This window comes from Aquarana catesbeiana, linkage group LG09 (genome assembly GCF_042186555.1).
Source record: "Aquarana catesbeiana isolate 2022-GZ linkage group LG09, ASM4218655v1, whole genome shotgun sequence".
In the NCBI taxonomy this organism is placed as follows: domain Eukaryota; kingdom Metazoa; phylum Chordata; class Amphibia; order Anura; family Ranidae; genus Aquarana; species Aquarana catesbeiana.
The window spans coordinates 57,709,227-57,733,509 of NC_133332.1; the positions used below are offsets into that span (position 1 = coordinate 57,709,227).

The window sequence follows — 24,283 nt, forward strand, 5'->3', positions numbered from 1 at the left end:
AAACACTTTTTGTTCAATTATTCATTTGTTTTTAATAATAACATCTAGTTAACAACAATAATTTTCGGACAATAAATAAGTAAAAAAATACTATACCTGGCTCCAGCTGGGCTCCTCCACTTTTTCCAGGATGGAAGGCCCAGGTTGGTCCTCGGAAGCCTCAGCTGGGGTTGAGGGAAGGGTGGAGGGAAGGCTGGATGGAAGTGCGAAAAGTGATTCCCTGACTTCCATCTGGTCTTCTAGAAACCGTATCCTGGTGTAGTACCACAGAGGTGTAGTACCACAGACTGGGTACATACACATCCTTTGCTGCTGCTCCTGACCTCATGGAAGCCTGAATCTTATTAAGCTCCTTCCTATACGTGCTTCTTTAGCTACCAATTTTCCTCTCCACAAACTCGATGTCTGCGTTGGGGACCTGCGTCTTCACAAATTGCAGCAGTTTCTCCAGCGATACCTTCCTAGCTGGTTTGTTGCGATATAAGGGGTTTTTAACCTCCCACAAATTTCTCACATCCCTGTATTTGTCAATGAACTGGCCCATGAAATCGGGTCTTTGAATTGTTTCATCTTTGCTGAAAGACCAAACACAAGACAAAAACACGAAATATCAGGCTAAACTCTTCTTATTTTATCTCAATATAGGCCTCAATCTATAATCAGTATAGGCCACTGATGTCCCAAGTTAAAATGTTACCTTCGTTATAACGTTTGTCGCTTCTGGTCCTCCTTCCTTCGCACACAGAACGTATGTACGACACACGCGTGTTAACTTTATATACACTGCACATGCGTGAAACTCTGCCCGCGGCGCCCGCCCCTGACGTTCTTTCTAGAATATTCAAGTAGGTGAGAGGAAGGGCTTGCACCCCCAAAACAAGTCCATTGATCCCCCATGATGGGAGATAGCACATGTTGACATTAGGTATGGGATCAGAAAGGAAATCCCCAGTTTTAATCCAATTTGTGTGCATCTTCTAAATTTGGCTTTTACAGGGGTGACATCACCCCATCTGATGAAGGAAAGATCAACACAATTTTGACACTATAATGTCTGATATTGCCTTCAGTTTTTCAATGTTGAACTTTGTAAGTTCCACTGTTGTGTATGTTATGTTTGCATACATGCCTGCTTATGTACTTTTATAAAATTTTCAAGGTAAAACTTTAAAAAACAAGATGTGTTTTTTTTTAACACAAAATGTTTGCACATGTGAATGTGCACGGAGTAAAAGGTTTTATACTCAACAATGTGTGGCTTCTTCTTTCAATGCTCCATACCACTTTTTGTACTGTATTGCACTTCATTGAGAGCTGAATGCATAAATAATGTGTGTTACTTTGGCCAGCCCCTCCTTACTTACACTATTGGAAGCCCACTGGACAGGTAAGAAGTGTCATAATACAAACATATAAATACACACTGTACAAATTGAAGCACATTTTTATATTCTGCAATTAAATATCAAGATAATAATAGGAGAACAAAACTTTAAACAGTACCATTTGAAAGTATTAAGGCAGGCCCTTTCACTACATGCTTTGGTGAACCCATCCATAAATCTGACCACAAAAGAGGTAGGTATAGTGTGTATGGGTTTTGCAAAGTCAGCTGATAGAGGATTGGTATCAGTTGACTTAGCGGTTGGGGGGAGGGAGGGTTACAAATGATTTTGGGGCCCCCCAAAAAAGCTCTGGCACTCTGCCTGAATTTAAGGACACAAATAACATTTGTACACATTTTAGGGGGTGTTTAGGGTAGAGCAGTACTATGGAGCTGACAAAATACATTGTTAAGTGACTAGGCTAGATGTATATGGGCCCAAGATAGCATGCTGGGGAGGTTAGTGAAGGCAAATATGCATGAAGGACAAAAAAGGAGCATTAAAAAAATCCAGCATGCATGAGGATAAAGAGGACATTCACAGCATATTACAATCATTGCAATTATGTAATGATGAAATAAATACAATACATTAGCAAACATTAAATACATAGAATGTGATGTTAAAGGATTAAACTTACCCTAATATAGTCCTTCTGCAGGACCTGTATGATGGCAGAACAGATCTCTGGAATAATGATCCCCAGAGCCTGGGGGGAGATGCCTGTCGAGAACTTGAGGTCCTGTAGACTTCTCCCTGTCGCCAAGTACCGCAAGGTGGCAATGAGCCTCTGCTCCGGAGTGATGGCTTGCCACATGCAGGTGTCCTGCTTCATAATATAAGGGGTCAGGAAAGCCAACAGACGGTGAAAAATGGGGTCTGTCATCCGGAGATGATTCCTAAAATCATCAGGATTATTCTCCTGGATCTACACGCAGCAAAGGCATATGAGAGAATTGGTCACGCTGGAGCAACCAATTCTTGGTCCATGAACTCCTCCCCACTCTGTTCATGGACTGGGCTTGGGTCAAAGTAAGAACCCCTACACCAAGCCACCGCGCAACATGAACTCTACGACGAGTATGTAACCGCAACATGGCTTCAAAACGGTCGGCTGGTCAGAACGAACTTAACAGAATGCACTGAAGAACAGCAAGGCCTGTGAAGAGCGAGCTGAAAATCAGAAACGAGTGGACAAGAACGCACTGAAAAACAGATACGAACTGACTACACGCACTGAAAAGCAAATACAAACCCACAAGCACAATCTGAAGAGCAGTAACGGACTGAAAAGCACGAAAGCTGAAAAGCAAGAATCGTCTCTCACCAAACTTCTACTAACACGAGATAAACACAAGATTAGCAGAAGGAGCCCAAAGGGTGGTGCACTGGCTATTGAACTCCCTTTTTCTAGTCCCGTCGTACGTGTTGTATGTCACCGCGTTTTTGACAGTCGGAATTTGGTGTGACCGTGTGTATGCAAGACAAGCTTGAACGGAATCCCGTCGGAAAAGCCATCATTCCTTTTTTCCGACCAAAATCCTGATCGTGTGTATGCGGCATTACTTAATAAAGTTCCACCTCAAATAAATAAATAATTATTAACCAAAACAACTCTATGACCAATTCTAAAAGCTTTAGGTTTCTTCTTACTTTTAGAAGTAAGAAAACAGTACAGGGCATGTGAAACTTTTTTTTATGTTACTGCTTCTTATGTTTTATATGTAAGGTATTTTGATACTGTACACGATCATATGTTGTCATTGTCTGACATATCTGTTTACAATAATTTAATACTGAATTAGTCTTTGCATTTTTGTATCGTTCAATGAATCCTTATTGATTCCAACAAAAGCTTAATAACAGTTAACCAGTCTGGTGTCCTCTTCTGTTTTCCTTTATCTGATTGTATAGATTACCACAAGACCCAGATGGTTATGGACATGTAGCGCTTACCCCCAAAAGGTGTCGCTACTCAACTCTGTAAACAGCACCGTGCTCTCTAACACACCTGGGCTGAAGAGGGGATTATTGTGACCATATACTGCATGCTATTATTGAGCTTATGATCTACCAAAACCCCAAGATCCTTCTCCACTATGGATTCCCCTAGTTGTACTCCCCCTAGTATGTATGATGCATGCATATTCTTAGCCCCCAAGTGCATAACTTAACTTTTATCAACATACGGGCACCACACTGGACTATGCCAATCCAGTGGTACCATTCCAGTCATTAATGAGTCCCTAAAAATTAGAAACAATGGCTCTGAAATGACAGAGCTCAATTCTTTTAGGATCTGTGGGTGGATGCCATATGGGCCAGGTGCTTTATCCACGTTTATTCTGTCTAAATATTTCTGGACCATATCACTTTAGAGCCATTGTGGATCATTTGGGGCTGTGTCAATATCATCCCTATTATAGACATGAGAAACCCCATGCTCCTTTGTATACACAGAGCTGAAGAAAGTATTTATCCGCTTGCCGACCGGCTCATATATGATATACGAAGGGCACATACAGGCAGATTAACATACCTGTATGTTGCCCTTTAAGAAGCGGTTTTCGGGTACGTGTGCACTGCCGGCAGTGCGCACGCGCCCACCGCGACCTCCGTGAGTGTGATCGTGGGTCCTGCGGACTCGATGTCCGCGGGGAAATGAGGAAGAACGGGGAAATGCTGATGTAAACAAGCATTTCCCCGTTCTGTCTAATGACAGGACACTGATCACAGCTCCCTGTAATCGGGAGCGGTGATCAGTGTCATGTCACACACAGCCCCTCCCCCCCACAGTTAGAATCACTCCCTAGGACACACTTAACCCCTACAGCGCCATCTAGTGGTTAACCCCTTCGCTGCCAGTCACATTTATACAGTAATCAATGCATTTTTAATTGCATTGATCGCTGTATAAACGTGAATGGTTCCAAAATTGCACCAAAAGTGTCCGATCTGTCCGCCATAATGTTGCAGTCACAATACGAAATCGCTGCTCACCGCTATTACTAGTAAAAAAAAAATTAATAAAAATGCCATAAAACTATCCCCTATTTTGTAGACGCTATAATTTTTGCCAAATCAATCAATATACGCTTATTGCGAATTTTTTTTAACCAAAAATATGTAGAAGAATATGTATCGGCCTGAACTGAGGAAAAAAAAATGTTTTTTTATATATTTTTTGGGGATATTTATTATAGATTATAGCAAAAGTAAAAAATAATGCGTTTTTTTCAAAATGATCTAATTTTTTTGTTAATAGCGCAAAAAATAAAGATGGCAGAGGTGATCAAATACAACCAAAAGAAAGCTCTAGTTGTGGGGAAAAAAGGACGTCAATTTTGTTTAGGAACCACGTTGCATGGTTGTCAGTTAAAGTGACGCAGTGCCAAATTGCAAAAAAGTGCTCTGGTCTTTGGCCAGCCAAATGGTCCGGGGCTTAAGTGGTTAATAAATGTGCCTTCTCTTTGTCCCCAGTCACCCACACTAGATTATTTTGTAATAAATCCGAGATGAAGCTACGCTATCGGCAATAGCGAAACGCGTTGACGTCATCAACGCTGACACGTCGCGGGCGCAGGGCTCTGTGTGTGTGAGACCATGAGATGAGACGATGAGAAGGCAGCTGCTGGCATCTGACTGCACCAACCAGCCCATTCCATCCATGTTACCGTACGGATTGATCTCCCCCACTAACTGGCTGAAGATCCAAGCCCCTAGGTGGAATATCAGGAGTCGGACGACTCTCATCAGTGGACGGCTACTACAGTAGTGATCCAACAAGGAGGTAGAGATCGCGGTGCACAATTCATGATCCCGCCGTCCCTCCAGCTGCTGACACTTGCTTCGGAGCAGCATCCTCTCACCATTTCTCCCCCTCATGAGGAGGGCAGCATGATGTATGATCAACCCAGAGCGAAACTCAGAGGATAATTGATGCAACAAATGGTAAAGTTCTATATCTTCATTTATTTGAGTATATACTCTACACTTATTATGCTATCACCAGTGACATTTACTTAATTGCCTATAAGGACAATCATCCCTTTACTGCATCTTTCTTAGCAACATCTTCTATCTTCTATTCTATTATATTTTTTGTAGCATTTAACCACTTAAGGACCGAACCTCTTTTTTAGATGTATTGTTTACACGTTAAAAACATTTTTTTTTGCTAGAAAATTACTTAGAACCCCCAAACATTATACATTTTTTTTCTAACATCCTAGAGAATAAAATGGCGGTCGTTGCAATACTTTTTGTCACACTGTATTTGCGCAGCGGTCTTACAGCGGTCTTACAAGCTGCTGCCATAACAACGATATCCGTCCTCAAAGTAAGGACGTATATCGGCGTTCAGCGGTCCGGAAGTGGTTTTAAACAATTATAGTGTTCCTTCATTTTTATATTTTTTAAAAGTTCTTTTCTTATTATCTATAGCCATTTTAACTTTGGCTGTGAGCCACATAGGAATTATTTTTAGCTTTTTAAACTTATTGCCCATGGGAATATACTTGCAGTGAGTTTGTATACAGTCTTTTTTGAAGAATTCCCATTTCTGTTCTGTGTCCATTGATGCCAATATTCCCTACCCAGTCTAAGTCATGGAGAGTAGCCCTCATCCTTGTAAAATTTGCTCTCTTAAAGTTAAGTGTTTTTATCTTTCCCGTATGTGTTTGTTGCTTACAGCTAACATTAAATAAAATCATGTTATGGTTACTGCTACCCAGATGTTCTTTTATATGAATATTAGTAATAAGCTCTCCATGGTTTGAGATTACAGGTCCAGCAGAGCATCATTCCTAGTCGGGGCTTCAATAAACTGAACCATAAAATTGTCTTGTAATAGGTTTATAAATTCTTGCCCTTTAACTTTCCCAGCAGTGCCATTACTCGTTCTTTTCGGGGTATTTAAAATCCCCCATAATTATCACTGTTCCAGCCCTTGCAGTCCTTTTCATCTCCTCCTCATTAACACTGGGAGGTCTATAACAAACTCCAATGATCACCTTTGTAGTACGCACACCCATGTACAGTTCCACCCATAATACTTCAGACTTATTACACTCTCCATCAACTAGGTCCTCTTTCACACTCACTTTGAGTATATACAGTGCCTTGCAAAAATATTCACCACCCTTGACTTTTTACCTATTTTGTTACATTACAGCCTTTAGTTCAATGTTTTTTTTAATCTGAATTATATGTGATGGGTCAGAACACAATAGTCAGTGAAGTAAAATTAGAAAAATTTTGGTGAAGTAAAATTCGAAAAATATATACATAAAACCATTTTTCAGAAATAAAAAAATGATAATTGTCATGTGCGTATGTATTCACCCCCTTTGTTATGGAGTCCATAAAAAACTCTGGTGCAACCAATAACCTTCAGAAGTCACATAATTAGTGAAATGATGTCCACCTGTGTGCAACCTAAGGGTCACATGATCTGTCATTACATATACACACCTTTTTGAAAGGCCCCAGAGGCTGCAACACCTAAGAAAGAGGCACCACTAACCAAACACTGCCATGAAGACCAAGGAACTCTCCAAACAGGTAAGGGACAATGTTGTTGAGAAGTACAAGTTAGGGTTAGGTTATAAAAAAATATCCACATCTTTGATGATCCCTAGGAGCCCCATCAAATCTATCATAACCAAGTGGAAAGAACATGGCACAACAGCAAACCTGCCAAGAGACGGCAGCACACCAAAATTCAAGGACTGGGCAAGGAGGGCATTAATCAGAGAGGCAGCACAGATGCCTAAGGTAACCCTGGAGGAGTTCCACAGCAGAGACTGGAGTATCTGTACACAGGACAATAATAAGCCGCATGCTCCATAGAGTTGGGCTTTATGGCAGAGTGGCCAGAAGAAATCCATTACTTTCAGCAAAAAACAAAATGGCACATTTTGAGATTGCGAAAAGGCATGTGGGAGACTCACAAAATGTATGGAGAAAGGTACTCTGGTCTGATGAGACTAACATTTAACTTTTTGGCCATCAAAGAAAATTCAACACATGAATTAATTGAATGTATTGATGACTACCCAGCTGTGGGACAGCCCCTCTCAGATAAGACAGTGAAAAATATGCTGGTGTCTCTGAGGGGGTCCCTCCATAGAGACATGATGTCTATGGTATCACAAATTAGAAGGGAAGTGGATGATATGGGAGAGAGAGTGCACCATGTAGAGACTAAAATGGGAGACTTTGCAGTGGCACATGGAGGTGGTGGATGCTCATAATGAGGCAGAAGATGAGCTGACGGCCATTAAATTAAAATTAGCAGACCTAGAAGATCGTTCTAGGAGGAACAATGTAAAATTCCGCGGGATAGCTGAAAAAATCTTTCCAACTGAGCTGCGCAACCATATCCAAAAACTAATTTCAGCTCTCCTAAAGTGCCAAATTACTGTAGACAGGGTGCATAGACTTCCATAAGCAGCCCTTTTTACCTGACAATGTACCATGAGATGTAATTGCCAGAATACACTTCTACCATGTTAAAGAAGCACTAATACAGTAAGCAAGGCAAGAACCCACATTGCCAGAACCATATTCTTCAATTTCACTATATGCTGATGTATCCAAGCACACTATGCAAGTCCGCAGTAAGCTAATTTCTCTTACTAAGCTGTACCCCAACTACAATATCGTCTACCGCTGGGGCTTCCCAGCCAAACTATTAGTTACATGGGAGTGCAAAAATTACACTGTACTTTCAGTTGAAGACGGAATGAATCTAGTGAAGCAATGGGGCCTATTGCCTACAGAGCACCAAAGCCAGTCAGACAGAGCTTCACCAGCAAAACTTTTGCTTTAAAGTTGGTAGGTTCTCAAGTGAAATATAAGGGAACCCTGTGGTTCCGATGAGCTGATACCGCCATCCTAAAAGACAGTAGTTACTGCTTCATATGACTTGTTTCTTGTTTCTTATATCTGATCTTCTCAGTTTATGTTTGTCTATTTCTAAATTTCTTGTTGACACCACTGATGCCAAGTCCACTTCCTGGAGGTTTCCAGAACTACAGCCACATTACCTGTCAAGTCCACGTTGCTGCAATATACCTCTGAACAATGCACACACAGTCATCCACATCAATTAACAATTTCCACATATGGTCCTTAAAATTATCTCTCTAAATGCTCATGGGCTCAACAGCCCATATAAGCGGAAAGCTTTGTGGCAAGAGGCTAAAAACAATGGAGACGTCATTTGTGTACAAGAGATCAATTTCTTAGCTAGCAAACCTCCCAAATGTTCCCATAAACGATTTCCTCATGTATTTACTGCAAATGCAGAAGTTAAAAAAAGAGGGACTTGTGGTCAAAAACTCTGTCTCTTTTAGACTTCATTCATCAATACTGGATCAGCATGGAAGATGCATTATATTAGTGTGTGACATCAACAACATCAATTACACCGAAGCAAATATATGTGCCCCAAATACATGCCAAATAGCCTTTCTCTGCAATGTTTTGAAGAAAATCCACCAGATACGTAAAGGTTCTCTTCTTATCTGTGGAGACTTTAATGCCATTGTCGATCACAAACTGGACTCCACCGCACAGGCACAAACTCATTCCACCTTGCAACCCTTCTTACATAGCGAGGAGTAGGGATGAGCCCGCGGTTCGAGACGAACATATGGTCAACTCGAACATCGGGTGTTCGTTTGTTCCAAAACAAATTGAACATATGGGGCGTTCACGGGAAATTTGAGCACCGCGGAACGCCCCATAATGCACTGCGAGATCGCAGTTCATTGCTGTATGATGATTGGCCAAAGCATGCACCTGACCTGCATGCTTTGGCCAATCACAGCGCGCTCTGCTGAGAGAACCATAATTGGCCAAAGGCAGGGTGCCTTTTGCCAATCATGGCTCAAGTCCATGCCCCACACTATATAAGGCTGCTTACATAGCGGCCATGTATAGTGTGTGGATGGAGATAGATTGAGCTAGATTAGGCAGGCAGGTTAGTTAGTGGCAGTTATTCAAGCACAGAGTCATCCATAACATTTAAGAAAACATACTATACATAAGAATGTCAGCAAATTGTAAATACCATTAAAAGCCCTGATTCCAGAAAGAAAGTTAGGAAAACATCCAATATTGCACAGTCTTATGTATAGTTAGTGGCAGTGTATTTGATATATATATATATGTAGCCATGGTGACAAGACAATGAGCAGTCATTTGCGTAGTTTTTTTGCTTTTTTTACGGGATACAACTTGGTTGGGGTAAAGGAAGATATGGGATGCCCATAGCACTTAGTGTATTGTCATCACATTGATAAGACATTGATTAGCAGCTTTAGCCTTGAAATGATGCACCTCTAACATTCACAGTCTATTTCCTCTGCATATCTCCTCTGCAGACTATTGCTCCTCTTCCTCTGCACTGAATCCTGCAGAATATTGCTCCTCTGAATTCCTCTCTCCTTGTACAAATCTTCCACTGCAAAACTGTTAGATTACTATTGCTTCACTTCCATTGAAACAAGAAGGGATCACTCTGAATAACCCCAGCTTGCAGACCATAAAGGTGTTGCTTCAGCAAATCACTAAACCAGAGACATACAAAGCATCTCCCCGATGGCTCAGTGAATTTGGTAGCCACACATTTTTTTGGAAGGTATTACCAGTTTGCTTCACCAGGCCAGAGATACTCAGTACCTCCCCCCGACGGCCTGACACTTGGTAATAGGCGGACTCCTGTTCCCAGCCAGTCCATTGCTGTAAATGTTGCGTTCCCCGGCCACAGCATTCTGCACTACTCTTAACAATGCTCCTTGTTCTTCTCTCACACTGACCTTCTCCAAAGGGCAAGTTCTGTGTTCCCTGGTCACAGAACGCTGATTTACTCTCCTCCGCTTTACTGTTACTTTTCCTTCACCAATCTTCTCCTGTGTACAAGTCCTGTGTTCCCCGGTCATAGCAACTTGATACCAACTTCATGATGAAGATCTTTAGTCAGGATTACTTCATGGCAGCTCTTCCATCCCACCTCCACGCCCGGCGGGCCCCCACGTGGGGCTGCCCTGTGGTAGCTTCCTAACACTTTATTCTTTCTTCCTGCACCATCAAACTCCTCCCTGGCAGCTTGTGACCTCAGCTTATATGAGAGAACTGCCCCCTGGTAATATGGTCAGAGCTCCTCACATGAGTTGCCTGCCACTCAAACCTCAGGTCCAACCTCTCTTCCAGAACAATCTGCCTGAAAGCAGGGGAGGCGCCTCTGAGTCAGAGCACAGGTGGTCACACCCACCACTATACCAACACTCCCAGTCCCAAATCAAAACAACCAGGCCCAGCCTAAAGCACAGGCCTGGCTAAATTTGCCTACATGGAAAGCTTTAAATCTAGAAAATCCTATTCTAGCACCTACCTAAAGGTATAAGGTGCTACATATACACTCTGCATTTAGCGTAGACTAGATATTCAGTGTAGACTCTATATTCAGTCAATACAGGCAGTGTATTTGATATATATACACAGTCTTGTATATATATATATATATATATATATATATATATATATATATATATACACAGTGGGGACGGAAAGTATTCAGACCCCCTTAAATTTTTCACCCTTTGTTATATTGCAGCCATTTGCCAAAATCATTTAAGTTCATTTTTTTTCCTCATTAATGTACACACAGCACCCCAAATTGACAGAAAAACACAGAATTGTTGACATTTTTGCAGATTTATTAAAAAAGAAAAACTGAAATATCACATGGTCCTACGTATTCAGACCCTTTGCTCAGTATTTAGTAAAAGCACCCTTTTGATCTAATACAGCCATGAGTCTTTTTGGGGAAGATGCAACAAGTTTTTCACACCTAGATTTGGGGATCCTCTGCCATTCCTCCTTGCAGATCCTCTCCAGTTCTGTCACGTTGGATGGTAAACGTTGGTGGACAGCCATTTTTAGGTCTCTCCGGAGATGCTCAATTGGGTTTAGGTCAGGGCTCTGGCTGGGCCATTCAAGAACAGTCACGGAGTTGTTGTGAAGCTACTCCTTTGTTATTTTTTCTGTGTGCTTAGGGTCATTGTCTTGTTGGAAGGTAAACCTTCGACCCAGTCTGAGGTCCTGAGCACTCTGCAGAAGGTTTTCGTCCAGGATATCCCTGTACTTGGCCGCATTCATCTTTCCCTCGATTGCAACCAGTCGTCCTGTCCCTGCAGCTGAAAAACACCCCCACAGCATGATACTGCCACCACCATGCTTCACTGTTGGGACTGTATTGGACAGGTGATGAGCAGTGCCTGGTTTTCTCCACACATACCGCTTAGAATTAAGGCCAAAAAGTTCTATCTTGGTCTCATCAGACCAGAGAATCTTATTTCTCACCAACTTGGAGTCCTTCAGGTATTTTTTAGCAAACTCCATGCGGGCTTTCATGTGTCTTGCACTGAGGAGAGGCTTCCGTCGGACCACTCTACCATAAAGCCCTGACTGGTGGAGGGCTGCAGTGATGGTTGACATTCTACAACTTTCTCCCATCTTCCGACTGCATCTCTGGAGCTCAGCCACAGTGATCTTTGGGTTCTTCTTTACCTCTCTCACCAAGGCTCTTCTCCCCCGATAGCTCAGTTTGGCCGGACGGCCAGCTCTAGGAAGGGTTCTGGTCGCCCCAAACATCTTCCATTTAAGGATTGTGGAGGCCACTGTGCTCTTAGGAACCTTAAGTGCAGCAGAAATTTTTTTGTAACCTTGGCCAGATCTGTGCCTTGCCACAATTCTGTCTCTGAGCTCTTCAGGCAGTTCCTTTGACCTCATGATTCCCATTTGCTCTGACATGCACTGTAAGCTGTAAGGTCTTATATAGACAGGTGTGTGGCTTTCCTAATCAAGTCCAATCAGTATAATAAAACACAGCTGGAATTAAATGAAGGTGTAGAACCATCTCAAGAATGATCAGAAGAAATGGACAGCACCTGAGTTAAATATATGAGTGTCACAGCAAAGGGTCTGAATACTTAGGACCATGTGATATTTCAGTTTTTCTTTTTTTTAAAAATTGGCAAAAATGTCAACAATTCTGTGTTTTTCTGTCAATATGGGGTGCTGTGTGTTCATTAATGAGGAAAAAAATGAACTTAAATGATTTTAGCAAATGGCTGCAATATAACAAAGAGTGAAAAATGTAAGGGGGTCTGAATACTTTCCGTCCCCACTGTATATATATATATATATATATATATATATATATATATATATATATATACATATACACAGTTACACAGTATCTCACAAAAGTGAGTACACCCCTCACATTTTTTGTAAATATTTTATTCTATCTGTTCATGTGACAACACTGAAGAAATGACACTTTACTAAAATGTAAAGTAGTGAGTGTACAGCTTGTATAACAGTGTAAATTTGCTGTCCCCTCAAAATAACTCAACACACGGCCATTAATGTCTAAACCGCTGGCAACAAAAGTGAGTACACCCCTAGGTGAAAATTTCCAAATTGGGCCCAATTAGCCATTTTTCCGCCCCGGTGTCATGTGACTTTTTAGTGTTACAAAGTCTCAGGTGTGAATGAGGAGCAGGTGTGTTAAATTTGGTGTTATCGCTCTCACTGTCATACTGGTCACTGGAAGTTCAACATGGCACAGAACTCTCTGAGGAACTGAAAAAAAGAATTGTTGCTCTACATAAAGATGGCTTAGGCTATAAAAAGTTTGGTAAGACCCCGAAACTGAGCTGCAGCAGGGTGGCCAAGATCATAACAGGACTAGTTCCACTCAGAACAGGCCTCGCCATGGTCGACCAATGAAGTTGAGTGCACGTGCTCAGCGTCAGTTCCAGAGGTTGTCTTTGGGAAATAGACATATGAGTGCTGCCAGCATTGCTGCAGAAGCTGATGGGATGGGGGGGGGGGGCAGCCTGCCAGTGTCCAGACCATACACCACACACTGCATCATCATGAGCCCGACTGCCCGCACGGCTAACAGCTGACCGCAGCACGCGTTGAGCTCTCTGCCGGCCAGCAGATGCCGCTCTCCCACCATCTCCATCTCCACCGGGACCTCCGCTGCTGTGCGCGATGGCCACGGCTGCCCTGGGGGAGGGGCCTGCACCAGCAACTGCTGACTATTCACGCTGGGCCACGCCATGGGCAGGGGAAGGCCCCGCGTGGGCCGCCGAATCCTGTGCCTGCGACAATGGTGGCCTGGAGGGGGACGCGGAGCGCACCCTCCGGGCCGTGTCCCGCCTGTGCTGGGGATTCCTCCCAGCCCCAGTGGCCGAAAAAGGAGCCGGTCTCTTTGCCCTGGGCGCTGGAGGGTCCGCGATCAGGCTCCCTGAGTGGTGGCTCACCCTGGGGGCCTCCTCCTGTCTGAAGCGTGCAGGAGGAACAGACCTCCTCCCATGTGGACCAGCAGGGGAAGGGGAAGCAGCAACCTGCCCCGACCCCCGCAGAAGCGCAGCCAGCTGTGTGTTAAGCCACTCTGGGCCGTTCGCTGTGGCAGCTGAGCGCAGCTGCCCCCAGCAAATGATCAAAATTTTCCATTCTGAGTGCAACACAGAAACAAAAGTTTCTATGGTGTTGCCTCTTCTCCTGCTCACCCCCAACTGACTAATCCCCGTCCTCACTATCCATGTTACCTATGTAAACCACACCTCTTAGCTCTCTCATTGCACCAAACCCATTCTAAAACCTTTTTAACCACCCCCTTCCAGGATACACCCCGTGCAACCACTAACATCAACCCCCAGTCATGTGGACCCTCCACCTAGGTTCCCTTTGCTCCGGGCCTGTTCTTGACTATTGCATCACTCTGGACAACAAATATAGCACCAAATGTCTCGGAAATGATCAAAAAGGTACGTATTTCTGCTCAATATGAACAGTTACTAGCATACAGTATGGACTCAGTACAAAGATTTAACAGCAATTGAAAGTGTTGGTCTTGTTTATTCCCAATAAGGGATACATAATCTGAAGGCTCAGTAGGATTCGGCCTCTTGGAACCACCTCCCCTTGGTATACTATGGTGTCTTTGTTATAGTATTTTTGTTTTTATATCCAGCTTTGCTTTTTTTTTTCTTTCTGCCTTCATCTCGTCTGTGTTAATATGTTGAAAGTCACTTGTTAACAAATGAGTTCAAATGACATATTCAGTAAAATGACTTAATTGTTGAACAATTGTAACTTGCAATAATGTTTAAAAAAAAAAATAAATTTTGCACATTTTGTCATGTTACATCCGAAAACGTAAATCTATTTTATTAAGGTTTTATGTGATATACCAACACAAAGTGGCACATAATTGTGAAGTGGAAGGAAAATGATAAATGGTTTTCAAAATTTTTTACAAATAAAGATCTGAAAAGTGTGGCATGCATTTGTATTCAGCCCCCTGAGTCAATACTTTGTAGAACCACCTTTCTCTGCAATTACAGCTGCAAGTATTTTTTGGGGATGTCTCTAATGTTGCGTACACACGAGTGGAATTTCCGTCAGAAAAAGTCTGATGGGAGCTTTTCATCATATATTCCGATCATGTGTTTGCCCCAACAGACTTTTTCCATTGAAAATTCAGACGGACTTAGATAGAGAACATGTTCTATATTTTTCCGACGGAACAAATTACTATCGGAAAAACCACTCGTCTGTATGCTGTTCCGACGAGATTAGCAGAAGGAGCCCAAAGGGTGGAGCACTGGCTGTTGCACTTCCTTTTTCTAGTCCCGTTGTATGTGTTGTACGTTACCGCGTTCTTGACGGTCGGGCTTTGGTGTGACCGTGTGTATACAAGACCGCTTGAGCGGAATTCCGTCGGAATTCCGTTGGAGAAACCTTCAGAGTTTATTCCGACGGCAAAACCGTTCTTGTGTACGCGGCATTACAACTTTGCACATCTACAGAGTGACATTTTTGCCCATTCTTTTTTGCAAAATAGCGCAAGCTCGGTCAGATTGGATGGAGAGCGTCTGTGAACAGCAATTTTCAAGTCTTACCACAGATTTAGGTCTGGACTTTGACCGAGCCTTTCTAACACATGAATGTGCTTTGATCTAAACCATTCCATCGTAGCTCTGGCTGTATGTTTAGGGTCGTTGTCCTGCTGGAAGGTGACCCTCTGCCCCAGTCTCAAGTCTTTTGCAGACTCTAACAGGTTTTCTTCTAAGATTGCCCTGTATTTGGCTCCATCCATCTTCCCATCAACTCTGACCAGCTTCCCTGTCCCTGCTGAAGAAAAGCATCCCCACAACATGATGCTTCCACCATCATGTTTCACAATGGAGATGGTGTGTTCAGGGTGATGTGCAGTGTTAGTTTTCCGCCACACATAGCGTTTTGCTTTTAGGCCAAAAAGTTAAATTTTGGTCTCATCTGACCAGAGCACCTTCTTCCACATGTTTGCTGTGTCCCCCACATGGCTTCTCTTAAACTGCAAACAGGACTTCTTATGGCTTTCTTTCAACAATGGCTTTCTTCTTGCCACTCTTCCATAAAGGCCAGATTTGTGGAATGCACGACTAATGCCCCGTACACACAATCGGACATTCCGACAATAAAATCCATGGATTTTTTCCGACAGATGTTGGCTCAAACTTGTATTGCATACACACGGTCACACAAATCTTGTCGGAAATTCCGATCGTCAAGAACGTGGTGACATACAATACGTACGACGAGCTGAGAAAAATGAAGTTGAATAGCCAGTGCGGCTCTTCTGCTTGATTCCGAGCATGCGTGGAACTTTGTGCATCGGAATTGTGTACACACGATCGGAATTTACGACAACGGATTTTGTTGTCGGAAAATTTGAGATCCAGATCTAAAACTTTGTGTGACAGAAATTCCGATGGAAAATGTCCGATGGAGCATACACACGGTCGGAATTTCCGACAACAAGCTCCCATCGAACATTTTCCATCGGAAAATCCAACCTTGTGTATGGGGAATAATAGTTTTCCTGTGGATCTCCACAACTCCTCCAGAGTTACCATGGTCCTCTTGGCTGCTTCTCTTATTAATGCTCTCCTTGCCCGGCCTGTCAGTTTAGGTGGACGGCCATGTCTTGGTAGGTTTGCAGTTGTGCCATACGCTTTCCGTTTTTTTTTAGATGGTGGATTGAACAGTGCTCCATGAGATGTTCAAAGCTTGGGATATTTTTTATAACCTAACCCTTCTTTAAACGTCTCCACAACTTATCCCTGACCTGTCTGGTGTCTACCTTGGCCTTCATGATGCTGTTTTATTCACTAAGGTTCTCTATCAAACCTCTGAGAGCTTCATAGAACAGCTGTATTTATACTGAGATTAAATGACACACAGGCGGGCTCTATTTACTAATTAGGTGACTTCTCAAGGCAATTGGTTCCACTAGATTTTAGTTAGGGGTATCAGAGTAAAGGGGGCTGAATACAAATGCACGCCACACTTTTCAGATATTTATTTGTAAACAAATTTGAAAACCATTTATCATTTTCCTTCCACTTCACAATTATGTGCCACTTTTTGTTGGTCTATCACATAAGATCCCAAAAAAATACATTTATGTTTTTGGTTGTAACATGACAAAATGTGGAAAATGTCAAAGGGTATGAATACTTTTTCAAGGTACTGTAAAACAGTAGCAAATAGGGTATACAGTTAGTAAACACACACACACACACACAATATTGTCAAAAGTATTGGGTCACCTGAAATTACACACACATGAACTTTAATGACATCCCAGTCTTAGCCTGTAAGGTTCAATATTGAGTTGGCCCACCTTTTGCAGCTATAACAGCTTCAACTCTTCTGGGGAGGCCATCCACAAGGTTTAGGAGTGTGTCTATGGGAATGTTTGACCATTCTTTCAGAAGCACACTTGTGAGGTCAGGCACTGATGTTGGACAAGAAGGCCTGGCTCGCAGTCTCAGCTCTAATTCACCCCAAAGGTGTTCTATCGGGCTGAGGTAAGGACAGTCAAGTTCCTCCACCCCAAACTGGCTCATCCATGTCTTTATGGACCTTGCTTTGTGCACTGGTCCAAATCATTTGGTGGAGTGGGGTTATGGCGTGAGGTTGTTTTTAAGGGGTTGGACTTGGCCGCTTAGTTCTAGTGAAGGGAACTCTTAAGGCGTCTGCATAACAAGACATTTTGGACAATTTCATGCTCCCTACTTTGTGGGAACAGTTTTAGGATGATCCCTTCCTGTTCGAACATGACTGCGCACCAGTGCACAAAGCAAGGTCCATAAAGATATGGATGAGCCAGTTTGGAGTGAAGAAACTTGACTGAGTCCTGACCTGAACCCAATAGAACACCTTTGGTATGAATTAGAGTGGAGACTGCGAGCCAGGCCTTCTCGTCCACATCAGTGCCTGACCTCACAAATGCACTTCTGGAAAAATAGTCAAACATTCCCATAGACACACTCCTAAACCTTGTGGACAGCCTTTCCAGAAGAGTTGAAGCTGTTATAGCTGCAAAGAGTGGGCAAACTCAATATTGAACCCTATGGACTAAGTCTGGGCCTGATGGTGACCCCCAGAGCCAGGGAGAACTGACATTCCTCCTCACGGTGCAGGTTCCTAGGCATAGTGGGTCTGGTGCAATGAACAAAGAGATCTTATTTCTCTTAACAGGAACGGTGTGAGAGAGGGTTAGGGCACAGGACACCCTTAGGCAAATGCAATAGCAATTAGGAAAACTCTGCAGATCAAAAATAGAACTAGGCAGACAGCAATACAGATAAAGGGCCTTTAAGCTGAATGCAGCAATCTGTATCTTGTAGCAACTGCTGTCTCCTATACCAACAATTTCGCTCACAGTATCCCCCTGTAGATCTTCCAGCTTAATTCACAGTATCCCACTGTAGATCCACTGTAGCTCAGCTCGCCGTCTCTCACTAGACTTCTTGGAATCTCAGCTACCTGCTGGATCCCTCAAGCTTCACCCACAGCTAACTGCTCTACTTATCTTCAAGCTTTACTTACAGCTACCCACTGTACTCCTTCAAGTTTTACTCACTTTATCCCTTCCAAACTTGCCTCTGGTAACAGTAGTGGTCCGGCAGCTGCTTCTCCTTTACCTCCGGCAACGAACAGGCTCCCCTCGGGCTGAGCTTTTAACAAGTGGTTCCGCCCCAGGCTTGGGGCTTAACCCTTGCTGCTCCTCCTTTGCGGAACCCTGAATTACTGGATAGGCCTCATGTAGACCTAGCAGCCAGTAGGACTCCTGGATAGGCTTCAGGCCTAGCAGCCAGGATCTGTTTGACACACATCCACCCAGGCCTCAGCCCCGGGCGGGAAGAACCGCAATCACCTGACTCCTCCCGGATAAATATACCTACCCAAGCATGCAAAGCGGCCAAAGAAACTCCTGCTAATTGGCTGAGACAACTTATTTACCCATCACCTGAATTCACTGTAATGCATCATCCTAATGCCAAAGGCAACAGTGCCACCTATTGACAGAAGGGAGCGACTACAATTTAAACTCAGACTTAGGACAGAAATCGTTGGATCAAAACTACCAATTAGCCAGGCTAGTTACCACCTAGCACAACTAGATTTATCAGCAGCCCTGTTTAGGACCAGGGTGCTACACACACACACACACACACACACACACACACACACAGTAGTAAATAGGATATACCATTGACAATAAGCCAATGGTCCAGGTGATGACCCCTTAGCCATATAATTGGGATGATCCTGCCCAAGGGCCAATGTCACAATAACAGTCTGTCAATCAGTATTCCCTGCTGGCCAAGGTTCCCCTTTGGTGGCTCAGCAAAATCAGCAGGTGTGTTCTCCCCAAAAATCAGTCTGCAGCACCAGTCAGCGACAGTGGTATTCTTCTTAACGATCAGTCAGTGGCACCAGTTGATAACAGTGGGCTTTTCATGTGCCAGGAGATATCTGCTGCCCTGAACAGTGTGCAGCACAGTCCGTCTCCCACAATGTCCTTACCATATCTCCCTTGAGCTCAAGAACAAACCGTCCTATTCCTCTCCTGGTTATGCTAGGATGTATAGTCCCACTGCCAATCTGATACTCAAGATTAGTCCTTTCTGGGGACTACATCTGCCACAAGTTTCAGTTTCTCCCAGCAGTCTCTAGTTGTCCCAGGATGCACAGCAGTCCATATCCTCTTCCTCTGTTCTCCTGGTGGTGGGTGGGGCATCCCTCTGGAGCTCTGTCTCTCTACAGCTCAGCACTGATCATTGTCCTCTCTCTCCACACAGCTGCTCCTCTGCTGCCAGTGCTGCAGACTGGGACTACAAGCAAAAGTAACATTTCTGTTCTCTAACTATACACAAATTTATTTGCTCTGCAATAGTGCAGTTCGGTATTAGAAGTGCTTCAAGACGAAGTATATTTTGTGAGAAATCTTATGTTGGCCACATACACTATTTTAGATTTTATTTTTCAGTTCAACACAATTTACCCTCCATTTTACAGCATAAGAGTTTACGCAGTTATATAATATAAAACAGTTATTGTAACCCTAATCACTAAAATCTCATATACTGTAAGCTTTAACATGGAAATGTCACTTCAAAAATTAATTTCATCCTTTTTGAATTTGCAGCTTTCATGAAAAAATACTTAATGATCCTGCTACAAATATTCCTTGTTCAAGCATTTCCTGTTATAGGGTGACAACCTCTGTCCTTTTTTCCCAAATGTTCTGCATTGTCACCCTCACCCTCTTACAAGGGCTTCTGATGAAGAATACAGGTGGCTGTTTCAGTACACATTGCACAAGTATGGCCTACAAGTGGGAAATGACATGACATGACATTTGCTCACAAAATAACTACATATTAAGTTTTATCTATATTATTAGAATTATTCCTACATGTTACAAAAAGACATACAGTATAAAAATCCATCTATCTACAATAAAGTTAGTGGAAGTAATCACAATCATGCAAAACCTCACTATAAAAACAAGTATAGGTCAAAATAGGAGTTTAACCCCTTCGAGCTCAAAGTATCTAAATGATGAATCCAAGACACTCCCCATTTTTTTTAAAAATTCAATTCTCTATTTCCACCTTGTTGACTGCGCGATACGCTATCAATTACCATATACTTCAACTGTGACACCGTATGTCCCTTTTCTAAAAAATGTCTTGCTAATGGCAATTTGTTAATGTTAAGGAATGGATTGCACGGCATTAAATATTCCATTAGGGACAAACTTGACTAACTGCCAAAACTCCAATTTTGACCTATACTTGTTTTTATAGTGAGGTTTTGCATGATTGTGATTTTCTCTGCATGCACATGTGTGCTCATGGGTTTATGTGCAGATATGTGCATGCATGATCTCTCCCCCCTCCCCCTTTTTTTAAGATTGTAGTGATCATCTTTCTAATATGAATTAGTATCATTCTTCTGATAACTTTATTGTAGATAGATTTATTTTTAATATGTCTTTTTGTAACATATAGGAATAATTCTCTAATAATATAGCTGGTTCAGAGCTAAAAACATAATATGTAGTTATTTTGTAAAACAATTACAGTGTGTGTGTATATATATATATATATATATATATATTATATACATATAATATATACACACATACACACAGTATATAGCCTTATGCAAACTGTCAACTCAGTGTTTACATCCACTTTAAGAAGTGTGTAAACTCAACATTTTATATGGTTGATACGTACCTGCTGTACCATGTACTTGTATGATAAAGACTGACCACATTAGGCATGAGGTCAGTTTTCTGGCTGTGCTTAGAGCTAATCCAATGATCAGACTTGTGCTGACATGCCCCCCAAGCCCCCCCCACAGCCATTCACTGGGAAGACCAGTGTGCTGCAGTCTCTACTACCCTAGCTCATTATAGAGTTGAGAACAGGGATTATGTGAAAAAATGATAAAATGATAAAAAAAAGGAAGGAAAAGGGTATTCATAATGTTTTTTTTAGATGTATGCACAAAGGTTTTGCCTTTCATTCCCTTTTTAACTGAATGGGTTGTTTTACAAGGAGAGGGTTCACATACTAAATTGTTGTAAACCTCTGACATGAAATCTGAACAAAGCATATCCCATAATAGTGTATTATTGTCTCAATCCAGAGCATGAAGTGACATTTTTGTCTGCTGCCGCCTTCCTCTACTATCATCTGGACTATCGGGAGTTTCCCGGTGGGCCGATGGCTCAGTGGGCCAGTCAGGTGCGGTCCTGGAGCCGCTCCTCTCTGATAGTGATTGATCACGATTTCACTCCTGTCAGGAGGAGCTGCTTCCGCCACTTGCTGGAGAGAGCATTAGGAGTTATGTTCCCTCCAGCCTGCAGGGGGAGATGGACAGCCGGCAGACTTTCCTTCCTCTCTCCCCTTAGCACTTGTTATCACTGCCTTCAAAACTGTGAGTACATGTGGGAGGGGGAGGAGAGGGAGGACACACTGATGTGAAGAGGACTTCTGATGGGGACTCTGATGTGAAGGGGACTTCTGATGAGGACTCTCTGATGTGAAGGGGACTTCTGATGGGGACTCTCTGATGTGAAGGGGACTGCTGGTGGGGACTCTGATGTGAAGGGGACTTCTGATGGGGACTCTGATGTGAAGGGGACTGCTGGTGGGGACTCTCTGATGTGAAGGGGACTGCTGGTGGGGACTCTGATGTGAAGGGGACTGCTGGTGGGGACTCTCTGATGTGAAGGGGCTTCTGACGGGGACTCTGATGTGAAGGGGCTACTGATGGGGACTCTTATGTGAAGGGGCTACTGATGGGGACTCTGATGTGAAGGGGACTTCTGATGGGGACTCTGATGTGAAGGGGACTTCTGATAGGGACTCTGATGTGAAGAGGACTTGTGATAGGGACTCTCTGATGTGAAGGGGACTGCTGGTGGGGACTCTGATGTAAAAGGGACTTCTGATGGGGACTCTGATGTGAAGGGGACTTCTTATGGGGACTCTGATGTGAAGGGGACTGCTGGTGGGGACTCTGATGTGAAGGGGACTTCTGATGGGGACTCTCTGATGTAAGGGGACTGCTGGTGGTTACTCTTTGATGTGAAGGGGACTGCTGGTGGGGACTCTGATGTAAAGGGGACTTCTGATGGGGACTCTGATGTGAAGGGGACTGCTGGTGGGGACTCTGATGTGAAGGGGACTTCTGATGGGAACTCTCTGATGTGAAGGGGACTGCTGGTGGGGACTCTCTGATGTGAAGGGGACTGCTGGTGGGGACTCTGATGTGAAGGGGACTGCTGGTGGGGACTCTCTGATGTCAAGGAGCTACTGATGGGGACTCTGATGTAAAGGGGACTTCTGATGGGGACTCTGATGTGAAGGGGACTTCTGATGGGGACTCTGATGTGAAGGGGACTTCTGATGGGGACTCTGATGAGAAGGGGACTTCTAATGGGGACTCTCTGATGTGAAGGGGACTTCTGATGGGGACTCTCTGATGTAAGGGGGGCACTGTTGGGGACATTCACAATTAAAGTGGGCCGGTCATGATGAAGTCCAGGGCCAAATGTTTGTCCCAGTCCAGCCCTGCTTTTAACAAGTTATCCTGACACCAAGAGAAAATGGTGATGGGGGATCCCCAGCTGATTGACAGCCTCAGCTCTGTTCCTGTGTGCTGTGTGCATCCCTTGCTTCCAATCAGATCTCAACTCCCCTCACTGAGTGCAAAATCAGCACCCTGCCCCCTGCTTTCTGAAAGCTCAGACATGTTGTATAAAATATGGACTTTGAATGGATAAGTCTGCATATAAACAGGTACAACTTATGTAGGAGGATTTATTTCATCCCTGTGCATCACCCAAGGCCAGTCGCATTATTGGGTTTATGGAAGGGTTTACAACCACTTTAAGGCTGGGTTCACACCATTGCGAAAAGCACTACCACCTGCAGAACACGAGCCATTTTAGTGAATGGGGCCACACTGCAACCGCGCCACAATCGCGAGAAATGCACACGCTTGCAGGACAGTAGTGAGGCTTTGAGGGAGTTAAAATAGGCAATGAGGGGGCAACATATCACCTCCCCTTTTTGCTTTTTATAGGTGCGGCAGTCTTTGATGCACATGTGAATGAGCCCTCATAATGTGCACCAACCATATTCAATAAAGAAGGCAAAGAACAATTTAAAAAAGTTTGCTTTAGCCATATAAAGATTTTTTTTTTTGTCCAATTAGTAACTGAGGAGTTTTATACTTTGTGCATGGTAATTAGCGTAAGAGTTACCACCTAATCAATACCAAGCACACAACCATTGGATAAGCTCCGCTCGGCTTGCAGAGATTCTTTTAATTCTTTGGAACATCTGTACAGCTGATTCTTCTATACAGAAAATGGAATAATTATTTTAACACTTTCTCTTACCCAAGCCTCGGAGAAAAATTATAATATTACAGACAGCTCTGTTTCCCATCCTCTGAGATCTGTCATCTAAACAATGGATCCAGATCTCTAGATTATATTTCCATAAAAACTGACCTCCATTAGAGATTGGACAAGTTTCCCTCTCCTTATCTGTAGGACATTGCCTACAATGGGCAGCGGTGTTGGTCCTGGTGGTAGGTCACGTCTCCGATACATGGCATTCCATGATGAGTAGAGGATAGCGGAGATGATCAGAGCCAGGAGCAGGGTGCTCATCCATGTGATGTCCATCTTGTATGGGAGAAGAATGTCTGAATACTCTACAGAACCTCTTTTCTATGGTTAATAAATGGCTGATTGCAAAACTATTTCCTTTTCTTGGCACAGTGTGCACAGGTTGTGTAACTAATGAAAGGTTTATAGCTACACAGATTTTCATTGGCGGACATCATTCTTATTTTCAGCGTCTAAAATGATTAACTATTGCAGGACACAACATGTCTACGGTTACAGAGCACGCACACTTCCTCTATTGTCTTTGCTATCAGAA

At 43.2% G+C, this 24,283-nt stretch overlaps 1 protein-coding gene across 2 annotated transcripts in view; it reads right to left on the minus strand.

The window, feature by feature from the left end:
* The window catches only part of LOC141107673 (cytochrome P450 2G1-like), a 190,392-nt gene extending 166,344 nt beyond the window's left edge, over window positions 1–24,048 (minus strand). Inside the window, exon 1 of one of the 2 annotated variants that reach the window (XM_073598575.1) lies at window positions 23,848–24,048. In XM_073598575.1, coding sequence (XP_073454676.1) covers window positions 23,848–24,024 — 177 coding nt within the window. In that variant the 5' untranslated portion in view covers window positions 24,025–24,048. The remainder of the gene's footprint in view (window positions 1–23,847) is intronic. The other variant, XM_073598577.1, reaches the window with a different exon arrangement.
* Between the last annotated feature and the right edge of the window lie 235 nt (window positions 24,049–24,283).